Genomic DNA, 11,989 nt, shown 5'->3' with positions numbered 1-11,989 from the left:
AAAAAAAAAAAGAGGCAGACTAGTGTAAAATAAAATGTCAGTTGAAAACGGGCAATCTGTGTATTCTTAAACATGTAAACAGGAATAAATTAGAAAACAGTCATGATGAGCTATAATATATGCAAAAAGTTATGGCCTGAGTGTTAGCCGCGTTTTAAAAATGTATTACCACATATTTGAACATTTCAATTCTCTAAAACAGTGATTTTCAATGGAGAAAGCACGCTCCTCTGGACAGGAAGGAAGAGGAAAGGAGATGTGAAGCCTCTCAAAATGTGAGCTGGGGCACACAGCTATCTATAGCTTGAAGGACCACATACAACACCAACTATATTTATTCTACAAATGACAGAAAGTGAGGCCTGAAGTGCAGGGTGAGAAAGCAATGAGGGATTTAGTTAAAACAGGCTGAGAAAAGATGACCCGAAAAGGAGTTAACAGGACAGGACAATAAAAGCAGGTATGTCCACCTATACGATTAAAAAGGACTTGCTTCTAACATGAACATTTGATGTTTTCATTGGAAGGACAGCTCACCTCCGTGGAGAAGTGCTGCTCTGCAGTTGGTGGACACCGCGGCCTTGGCCTCGCTTTCAGACAGCCCAAACAGCAACCCTCTGGTGGGGTCATTAAGGATTTCAACCCCGAGTCAGCCAAGGACACGAGACTCACACAAACAAAATAACCATGCCAGTTCACTTGGTCAAACTAAGAGAGAGACTTTACTTCCATACAGTTCTGAGCCCAACAGGAACCCGCATCTAAGAGGAGACTCATTTAACTCTCTGTTTTTATAGCAGAGTCCCTCACTTCTCTTTTCTGATCTCACCTTTAATCCAGAAACAAAAAGATGTTCTCCACAAGCTGATGTAGTTTTTTTTAAGCTATTAATCAGTAAATTCACAGTAAAATGTTGAAAAAAATATTTTGTTAACTCTAATACCACACTGAACTCCAAATTTCCTAAAAGAAAATTCCAACTCAGAAAAGGATACAAGTTTGCCACATCATATGGCCCTCTTATTTCTAAAGGCTAAAATAAAATGATCAAAAAAGAGAGATATCAAAACATTTTAATGAGTTCATGTGGAGTAAATTAACAGGATACTTAAGTATCCAAAAACAAGATAGACAACTGCAGAATTTTTAAGACATTTAACATTTTGATAGATATCTCAAGTTTTTGAAAATACACAAAAAAAGAACCTTGAAAATCATTTTGTAATAGTATAAAAGAAAAAATATTTACATAAACAAACTGCAAGCCCAAATGGAATGGGGATAGATTTTACGGTTCAACAATTACAATGAGCAAATGCAGTTAAAAATGAAAATGTCCAATAAACATTCATTACATTGCTATAATTTCTCTTCTAGAAATTTTTCAGTTTCCTAACTTGAAAAGCAAAAATAAAGTACTTAATGTCAGACTTACCCCTTCTGCACCACTAGATATAATTACGTTCTACAAAATAGAAAGTGATCAATATTAATTTTATATGAATGTGAAAAAAAAGTCAAAGTCTTACAATATAAATAACTAGACAGCACATTTTAACATTTAAGGCTTAAATATCAACTTCTTTCAAAGATAAGGTAAATAAATAAAGTGAAAGAATGGCAGATCACGTATCAAACTAAAGGTAGTAAAGGTAGCCTTTAATAAGAAATAAGAATACGTTCTCCCAACTGATCTTAGGAAAGATGAATTAGTTTAAAAGGTCATAACCTTAATTCAACGCACTGATGATAAACAACTGGTATCTAGACTATTTATTCTTTTCACAGTAGGTAAACTGCAAATTCCTTAGAAAAATATGGCTTTTCCACATCTTTCCTCCCCTTACATAATTCTTCCCTCAATATTTTCCCTTCCTTTACAATTTGCAAAAGCTCATCAACATGGGGGAGTATGTTTCTGTGCCTTGAAAACTTTCCACTTTATGGATAAGGAATTGGTTTGAAATTCCAGTTTATTCACAATAATGAACTGTTAAGTTTAGAAACGTCCTAAAGTTATGGACCATACCTTTCCTTTGCAGACCTGCATCAAATTGAGGGCACTGGAAATTGTGTACCTTCTCGTTGTGGAGTCTTTGATGGCAGGGCTGTAGACAAGTTCAAAGCCTATGCCTCGGTCAATCGCCTTCACAGGAAATAAAGAAAATAAATCGCTGGGGATAAACACACACTGTCTAAATTTATTTTCACTAATTCCCTCCAATTCCGCACCCCCGCCCATTGCCCATTTCCTGGATGTCAAGGTATAGCCTTAAACAAAGTGGACTCACGCCCAAATGGCACCATCCACAAGGTGAGGAAAACAGATCTGGGGCTGTTTGATCAACAGAGTTTATCTTATCTGTGGGGAAGGTGACTTTATATAAACAGGAATTATGATGAGGCTAAGGAGAACCAAGTCCCAGTGGGTTGGTAGAGGGGCTATTACTCCATAAACTATCAAAAGGAAAACAGGGACTTGCCCCCTATTCTTAGGGTAAACTGTAAATATAGTGCAAACACATTAAACCAAGTAATGTGATCCAAGAACAAAGAAAGAGACAAAGAAACAAAGTTAAAAAAGTCCCAAGAATGGAGGTGGGGAAGATGTCTCGGGTAAGTCATGTATCACCCCAGTCTGCGGAATGAAGGAATAGTAACCGCCACCGCCAGTGCAGTGCTGCCTCTGTGCCTGGAGCTGTGCTGAGGTATTAGAGAACCTTTACAATAGCTTTATAAGGCATTACAGCAGAATCTGCTGATCGCCCTTGAGATTGGTTCTACCCTTTTTTTTAGTAATAAATGTTGTTATTGCTGTTGAGTGGATTCTAAATCACACCAACGCCACGTGTGCAGAGCAGAACTCTCCACGGGGCACTTAAGGCTGTAGCCTTCTCAGAGCAGATCACCAGGCCTGTCTTCCCAGAAGCCTCTAAGTGGACTGGAACCACCAACCTTCTGGCTAGTTGGTGAGTGCTTAACCGTTTGCTCCAGCCAGGACTTTTTCCTTAGTGATAGAGCCCCTGATTTTCATCTTGGGCTCCTGCCTGACCAAGAGAAAAGATGGCAGATGCCCTGACAACTGTGCTCAGCTGCAGAATGATACTGTTCTTTTATGTGAGAAAAAGAAACTTCTTCTTATTTAAGGCATTCTTAATAAGTAGGCATCAGTGTAGCATTTTACAGGTAAGAAAACCACCTGGTAGGGATGGAAAGGAAATTGAAATCAGGTGAGTCTCAACCACTACTGTATGTAGCTTCCCTGATGAATGACACAGTAGCTCCACTCACAGCAGATGTTTGGAGGGTCACTATGCATGGAATGGTGAGCTTACCTTTTCAGGGTTTACAGTTCAGTGGGGGAGACCATCAAGTAATCATAAAAAAATTGAAAACTACTGTTGTGTAAGTGCTTTCAAAAGAAGTCTGGGGGATGGGTGAGAGAAGAAAAATAGTTAAATAGTGGAAGGAGGAGCATTTTCAGACAGAGGGAAAAGCATGTGGAAATTCTCTGTGCTTGGAGGGACCACGTGCTGCATGTAGAGAAGGCCAGACAACAAGGGGAAGCCCTGTGGTAGGAGCCAAGGGCCAAGGAGGATGAGAAAGGGCAGTGGTGCAGGTCTTTAGCCTGGGACAGAGATGAATCCTAACAGCAATAGGAAACATCAGAAGGATTTTAGCATGCAGGTGATAATTGCATAGGTCTGTAATCTATGGGTGCAATGATCTTTTGAATGGACAAAGACAGGAACTTGAGGCACACATGAGGCATAAAGGTCCAACTCTGCCCAACAGATGAGATTCTATTACCCAACGGAGGACAAGCTGGGACTACTAAAGGTCCACTCCTGAACATTTAGCGGGAATGGAAACGCTTGCCTTTTTCCAGAACGGAAGTCCACCTTGATTTAATTGAGGTGTACCAGGAAGTTCCCTCTACCTCCCCCTCCTGAACACGTATTTTCGTTCTTCTACTCCCCAATTCTTCCCTTTAACTTTTCTTCCTGCCTTAGATCTCCTATATTTTAGACATTCCTACCTTCTCTGTTATTGGTTTAGTTAGAATTTTAATGCTCTTTCTACACTGCAACCTTCTCTACTCCCCTTTTCTAAGGACCCTTTCCCACCTCTAATTCTTTGACTTGTGTTACTTCTGGTAATCACATTGATTATGATACTCTTCTTGCTGTAGTTAAATGTACACTTCATTCTTTGCACTTAACTTGGGTACTCTCCGAAGCTGGTATCAGGACACCTCCTTGCAATATACAACAGTCTTTTATACAAAAGGTATGTAATGTATTTATGTTTTGAATGAATAAGCAAACAGCTTACAGAAAAGACAAAGGTATCATGTGATAATGCTGTTCACCATGTACTATCCACCATTAACGGAACTTAGGTGAACCTGAAAACATTCCGTTAGCCATATTTGCAACTATCTTCCTGGCTATTTCTCTTACCAAAACCACTAATTAGACAAAGAGGCTGACTTATATTTCTTATCCTCAACCCTCCAGTTGCTGAACTAAAACACAAGGCAGTAGGAGGTAGAAGAAGGAAATAAAAGCTGTGGATGATATATTGAGCTGGATGGCCAGGTCCCAAAACACTCTTAGTGGAGTGAATCTAAATTTCTAACCACTTGTAGAGGTCAGATCAAGATGAAAACCCCTTTTGTGGGGAGGGAGGAGGAAAAAATTACAATTATCGACTTAATTATCTTTTAAGAAAAAAGTTATGATTTTGATCTATGGTACATTAATCAAGTTCACTTGCACACTGCTAAGAAAATGGAGACAGGGAAATGAAAAGCAATGTGTTACTGAAGGTTGCAAGTATTTCTTTCCTAACACATTATAAATTTTTAGATAGATAAAATACAGACTCATTACCTACGACCCTGCATCTAAGATCATTTTAACGCAAATTACTTTAAGCTCATCAAATGATTGTTCATAAGAACCTCTTCATAAAGAGTGACAGTGCCCGCCTGATTGGCTTTTGTTTGCATCTTTGACCAAAGGCTCTGAATGGGCGGATGACCGGATTTCATTGTTAATGAGAAATAAGTTACAAAAATGTTGCAAACCAAGAGCAGGTGTGTGACACTTGAATCAAGAGACACTGATGATAAAATTTCAAGGGCTGAGCAAAGCTTTAGAGAAAGAAAAAGAAACAAAAAATGGGGAGATAATTACTGGGACAATATACACATTCCCTTTAATTTCATAAAAGTTGGTTCTTTACTGAATTCAAAAGGATGACACCCTTTTAGTGTATCTTTTTTTTTTTCCTCTTGAATATGTAGGTTCATATGATTCATAAATCAAAGCAAACTAAGAATGCATTTTTTATTTTTTTAGGAAAATCAAAGGAAAGGTAATGAAAATGTTATGCTTTAAGATAATCTTTCTCAAAACCTAAGATTCATAAAGCTCATGCTTTGAAATATGAAATTATTCTGGCTTATCAAAGAGTTCTGCTGTAAAATAACTGTAACTACAGCATTTCCCAATGTGGAAAATGACAGGAGAGCTTTTTATTGTTGGGATTGTAATCGGGACTGTGAAACCAAATGTGCATGAACTGCTGAGAGTAAAACAAATGTGCTTTGTAAACCTGAACCTAAGTCACAACAAAACATTAAAAAAAAAAAAAAAAGCTTTGGAACCAGAGGGCTGAAATCCAAATCAACCTTCTGAGAGAGATGTCTAACTATGTGTGACCCACAGACTATCTGAGTCTCAATCCCCAGGCTGCTCCCCAAAGCTGAGGAGCTACGACAGATGTGAAAAGTGCTAAACTACAAAGTGATACATAATTAGAAGTCATTTGATCATCCAAGAGATGGAGCTGCATCTAATTCTTTAGAAACACATCTATCCCATGATAGAGTGTGATGCCTATACAAGTACCTAGGCCCCAGAAGAGTGTGGCAGGAGTTTTGAGAGGGAAATATGTAATTGAAATTATGGTGCCCAATGAATGTGGTGAGGATGACAAAATGGACAAGAAATGTTAAGTTATACAAGGGGAATGATTTGCAATGCTCTGCCTCCTGGGCTTTCCTTCAAACTCCCAACCTTCTGAGCCTATAATCCTCATGTGGCTTCTGGCCCATAAGTAAAAGACTACCTATCTTGACACTCCTGTTTTTCATCACCACATAATGCGGAAACCTTATACAAGTTAAGATCTGTACTGTTTTCTCATGTGTCCAATAAAATGATCTCAGAAAAGCCAAAGTAACACAACTGCACGTGGCAAAAGACAGGTTTATCCTCAAGCCCAAGGCAGCACGCGAGGACGAAAACTTGAGATTAAACTGTTACCTACAATCACTACATGATGAAAGCTGACGGCCACATCTTTCTTCCAGAGAGCAGCTGCTGGGTTCTAAGAGCTGACCTCTCGGTTAGCAGCCGAGTGCTTAACCACTGTGCCACTAGGGTCCCTGTGCTTTAAGCTCAGTGAATACATGTCCATACTTCATGTAAACATACAGCTCCATACCCAGATTCGACACTCTGTTACAAATAATACATACACTGCTAGACATCTTTTATTGTATGTTTCCAAATTTCTCTCTTAAATGAAAAGTAGGTGAATAAATGAATGAGGACTTTTCTGCTTCCTGACCAATTCACACTGCAGCCTACTTCTTTCTATACTAGATGGAGACTAAAAATAGTGTTGTTCAGCTTCTTCCCCCACTCTACCATCTAGTTTTTATTAACATATGTAAAATGTTCACACCAGGGGAAAAAAAAAAAAAAAGCAGACACTGTGCTAAATACTGCATATCCTTCTCACTTGTCAATTTTTACCTTCCAGAATTCTTAAATTAAGATACGTGGGAATTAAGCCAAAAATATCCATCAAATAACAGAAGTTTTTCTGAACTTGCGGATGGACTCAGGGGGAGAGGGGGCTGTCTGACTGCCGCTGCCTTGAGCACTCTTCCTCGCACTGCCCAAGTGCCCCACTTCCCGCACTGCACATGCCTACTGCTGAATGTTGGCAACTCGCCAATGAAGGACCACAGCAGACTCTGGCCGGGTTCCCAATCGCACCCTGATCTGCTCAGACAGACATATATCATTCAAAAAGCAAATTGTATGGAGGGCTTTTACAGGAAGAGGAGCCCTGGTGGCACAATGGTTAAACACTTGACTGTTAACCAAAAGGTTAGCAGTCTGGATCTACCAGCTGCTCTGTGGAAGAAAAGACCTAGCAATCTGTTCCTGTGAAGATTTCAGCCTGGGGAACCCTATCGGGCAGTTCTACTCTCTCTGATAGGGCTGCTATGAGTCAGGATTGACTTGACGACACACATTATAATAAGATGTTGGGGTAATGAAAACAAAGACCATGACAGTCGGTGCTCTCTAGAAACTCACAGTCTGTAAGGCACGTTCATGAGAAACCCAAGTGAAAGCCCTCAAACAGCCATGGGGAATCTTACCAATGAGGCATGAGGAACAATGTGCTTTGCACAGCTGTCCATTCCATGGCCTTGCCATTAGCATCACGTGCTACTATCTCTTCCCAACCAAAAACACAGTACTGCATGTGGGTTTATTCAGGTAAAGTCATCTAGAAAATGTCTTTCCTAGTTCATGAAGGGGAAGAGAAAGGTAAAATGGTTGTTAAATCTAACCACGATCTGCGAATGACTCCACTGCCTAACTTCAGAGGATGTCATTTAAATAAAACCTGGATTGGCAGTTTGAGGCCGACTGTAAGCTTAGCAAACTGCTGGAGACAGAGGCTGCCACCTCTGGGGAGGAACAACATGTGAGGTCAACAAGACTGTCATAAGCTTGGATATTGTTATTAGGTTATGGCATTTAGCACAGGTACCTGTAGCACATCAGAGACGTCATTTGACAGGGAATTTGTCCCAAACCTGGGACTCAAGAGCTGAACAAGCCTTCATTTTTCCACATTCAGTAAATGAGCTATCGAACACAGGTCTCAAACTCTAAAATACGATGTCTTGGGATTATTTGTTTGTTTGTTTATAAGTACTGGCAAGAACGTGGAAACACAATGATTTCAGTATAAATAATACTGTTATATGTTCAGTAGTACTTTCACTATTTACCAGAAAAGAGCTGTTTTATAGCTTTTCCTTTAAATATATGACTTTAGATCAATTTCCCTCACGTTGTTTCCTCCAATTCTCAACATCAAGTCAACTTCCTAACAGCAAAGCCAGAGAAACAAAAATTGAGGAAACTGTGGCTCTATAGGGAGCTCTGGTAGCGTAGTGGCTAAGGCACTTGACTGCTAACCAGAAGGCTGGCGGTTCAAACCCACCAGCCACTCCTCGGAAGGAAGATGGGGCAATCTACTTCAGTAGTGGTGCTGCCTCGGAAACCCAAGGAGGGGTCGCTATGAGTCAGGTCCGACTCGACGGCACATAACAACAACAGCAACAACAACATGGCTCTACAGAGACAAGAATAGGAATTACCAACTTTGAAAAAAAAAAATGTATACAATTTAAATTTTCCAATTCAGACAGGATTGGGTATTGTACGTGTCTGTTAGTTTCTGAAAACGGAAGGCTGAGTTTTGGAAGCCACTGTTCTCAAATGACATCCTAACAGTGATGCAAAGTTAACAGCTGTGCTGACCTCACAGTTACCAAAATAGTTACTGATATGAAATACTGTCGCCTTCGTGTGGAATGGTGGGCAATGAGACTTACGAGGAGGTATGACAGACAGAAGACGGAGAGGAGAGAAAATTATGTGAAAGAGCAACAGGGAAGATGGCTTAGCAGAGGGAAGAACAAAAAGTCCCCAAACCCATGGCCGCCCTCTTCGGCTATTACAAGAACAGCCCTGGATCTCTGAGGGAATCAGCGTGCTGTAGCGCAGGGTTAACTTCCCATCACTGCAAGGTGGTTCCATGTCCTGCTCTCCCGTCCCTCCTCAGCTCACCGGTGTCTCAGGAGCCCTCTATGTTCTTTTTCCTTCTTTCTTTACTGCTCTGTTTGGTTTGTCCATGTTCAGGCTTTTACTCTCCAGCATTATCAGCTACCCTCTTCTTCAGAAATATCCTCCACACATTTTCTTTTCTAAGGCCTTTCAAAAAAACCCAAATCTCCATAATTTACTGGACATTTTATAGTTTACACTTCATTCTCCTTGTAGACAGGCTTACAAAAAACAAAGCCCTCTGTTCTAAAACTGCCTCTCATTACCTAGCCTTTCTTTTTCCCTAGAAGAAAACTGGTTTCTTCTGCCCTTGTGCCAAATTGTTAGTGCAAGCTTCCATACATTCAAACATGCAATGAGAAGTTTAATACTCACCACATTAATAGGGGGTCTTTTGAAGTAAAATGGTAGCTTCTCTTTTACAGTTATGCAGACTAAATCCACATCTAAATGTGTGCAAGCAACCTGCCAAGAGAGGGAAAGACAGGTCAAGCCAACAAGAAACCTAGCAGAAGAATCAGAGATAGGGCCTAACTTGATATAAAGAAACAAGCAGAAATGGTTTGCTCCACAGGTGTTAGGACAGTTCCATGCTGAAATACATCAGACACTTTTCAAAGTCTACTGCTTAGCCATTCCTTCATTTCAGCTGTTCTAATGGTTGAATTATAACTCAGCTGAAGCAGAGTGATGTGGCCACAGACCTTCCTCACAGACAGGGCATAAAGACCCTCTTATTTTGATGACTTGCTACATAAAGATGGGCTGCTGAGTGAAGCTAGGTTTCTGGAAGGTTACTTGAGATTATTCCACAAATTCAAGAAGAAACTAAACCGAAAGGAATGTATGCATGGCCCATGCATTGTACAAATTTGGCCTAAAAAGTCTACTGAGTGGTTGAAGAAACATTACCATGGCATTACTGAGGGCACTTTGTTCTAATCCTAATGGGAACAGTCCACACAAATGCTCATTGTCTTTGTCACCACTAAAGGCAGAGCTCTTACAAATCAAATGACACTGACATAGTTTTTCAACTTTTATTTTCCCTTTCCTTTGTTCTAATTTTTATTATTTGTTGATCTATACTCTGCATTTGCTTCCCAAGGAGATTTGAAGCTGCTTACAAAAATATACACACAAGATAAACAGATAAGGCAGTCATGGCAAACTAAAACTCAGGAAAAGGGAAAACTAAAATGAAGCTAGGGAAAGGTTACTAGTGTAAGAGTGAGGCCAGGAGGCACTTAGAAAATACGTATCTGGCTCTGATGTTGCCATTATTTGCTTTACAGTGATAAAAAGAATTGGCTGCTTTGTATTTATTGTATTAAATATACACTTAACTGACCATGATTGTGTGCACAGGCTTGATGAACCAATTCAAACTGCCAGGTGGCTATACCAGCAAGCTGACACTGGTTGCATAGACCAAGGAAAAGGGAGAGGGTACAAGGGGGCAATAATGGCCTGCAGAATCAGCGCCAACCTTTAGTAGTGACAGCAATGTCATACTTTGTTCCTTTACCTTCAGAATTCCCACTTTAATCACCCCCTCACCCACCCCACAGCTTCATGAAGCAAGTGGTGATCCAGGCTGCCTGGCTTGAAGACATTAACTCAGTAAACCCAGGAAGGAAAGCTGCCGGGCAGAAAGACCTGCCCCATCCCAGTTGCTACAGATGTCCAACTCATTTTGTTGTTTTTTTTTTTTTTTACTATCAGACTGGTAAAGATAAAAGAGTTGAACAATACGCTGCTGGCACAGGAACGAGTAACTGGGCACTCCAGACCAACACCAATCCACTGCCCCAGAGCTGCTTCCAAATAATAGTGATCCTATCGGACAGAGCAGAACTGCCCCATAAGGTTTCCAAGGTGTCAATATTTACAAAAACAGACTGCTTCATTTTTCTCCTGGGGAGCAGCTGGTAGGTTCAAACCACTGATATTTTAGTTAGCAGCCCAATGCTTTAACCAGTGCCACCAGACCGCCTTAAATGGGCACTCAGAGGGTCTTTAGATCAGCATAGGGTCTTGAAAAGCTCTCTGACTACAAAACCAAAACCAAACTGCCATGGAGTCTGACCTGACTCATAGTGACCCCTCCTTGGGTTTCCAAGGTGGTATCACTATGGAAGCAGATTGCCCAACCTTCCTTCCAAGGAGTGGCTGGTGGGTTTGAACCATCAGCCTTCTGGTTAGCAGTCAAGTGCCTTAGGCACTAAGCCAAACACAAACCACTTGGGCCAGTAATCTCACATATAGGAAAGCATCTATAGATAGTATTGTTAGTTCCTGTTGAGTTTGCTTCAACCCACGGTGACCTTACGTAACTCAGAGCCAAACATTGTCCAGTCCTCTATCATCTTCTTGATTGCTGGCAGACTCTAAAACACATTCTACAGATATTGCCTACAAATGCTTAAGGACATTACAACAGGGACCATTATTGCAATACCATTTGCAAAAGTCTACACACAATTAGCATCATTCAATTCAACTTAAATAAGTGATGGTCTCTTTATACAAGGGAATATACCGTCCTTCAATGTAATGAGGTAGATGTCTAATTGGTATTATTCAACAATCTCCAAGTGATACTGTTGGGTGGAAAAGCAAGGTATTAGGTAGAACGGAGGGAGGAAAGGGGTAATGAAAGAAGTAAATAATATTTCTGAAGAAGTACACAAGAACTATTAGTGGAAGTTGTCTCTGGAGAAAAGGAGAGGGAGTTTTAGGTGGGAGGAAGGCTTACGTTTCAATGCGTACCCTTTGCTACTGCTGGAACTTATTATCATGAACATAAATTATTTTTCCAATGCAAAAAGCTGATTTTTATCCTTAGCTGGTTCATTTTTTAAAAGCCTGTTGCGGTGTAGTAAATTACTTAGTGTGGCTTTTCTACCCATAAGTCTTTGTAAACTCTAAGGTGGGAATTGCTATTAGCTACGGAGGAGATCCTGATTTTAAAGTCGCCCACCTGGGTTATTTCTGTTGGGCGTGGCACAATACAATGTTCTGGGAAGTTCCCACTC

General features: G+C 40.4%; 1 protein-coding gene across 1 annotated transcript in view; it reads right to left on the bottom strand.

The window, feature by feature from the left end:
* Positions 1 to 11,989, bottom strand: part of RPP30 (ribonuclease P/MRP subunit p30) — a 46,455-nt gene that overhangs the window by 4,883 nt on the left and 29,583 nt on the right. Inside the window, exons 5-9 of the mRNA XM_007956292.2 lie at positions 9,327 to 9,416; positions 2,030 to 2,146; positions 1,436 to 1,465; positions 996 to 1,033; positions 538 to 617 (exon numbers count right to left, since the gene is read on the bottom strand). Of these exons, the coding sequence (XP_007954483.1) occupies positions 538 to 617; positions 996 to 1,033; positions 1,436 to 1,465; positions 2,030 to 2,146; positions 9,327 to 9,416 (355 nt within the window). The remainder of the gene's footprint in view (positions 1 to 537; positions 618 to 995; positions 1,034 to 1,435; positions 1,466 to 2,029; positions 2,147 to 9,326; positions 9,417 to 11,989) is intronic.

The sequence above is a fragment of the Orycteropus afer genome, unplaced genomic scaffold (assembly GCF_000298275.1).
Source record: "Orycteropus afer afer isolate SDZICR_OR568_19922 unplaced genomic scaffold, OryAfe1.0 scaffold00601, whole genome shotgun sequence".
Lineage (NCBI taxonomy): Eukaryota > Metazoa > Chordata > Mammalia > Tubulidentata > Orycteropodidae > Orycteropus > Orycteropus afer.
Note: the sequence above shows the minus strand (reverse complement) of the source record. Positions and strands in the feature narration are given on the sequence as shown.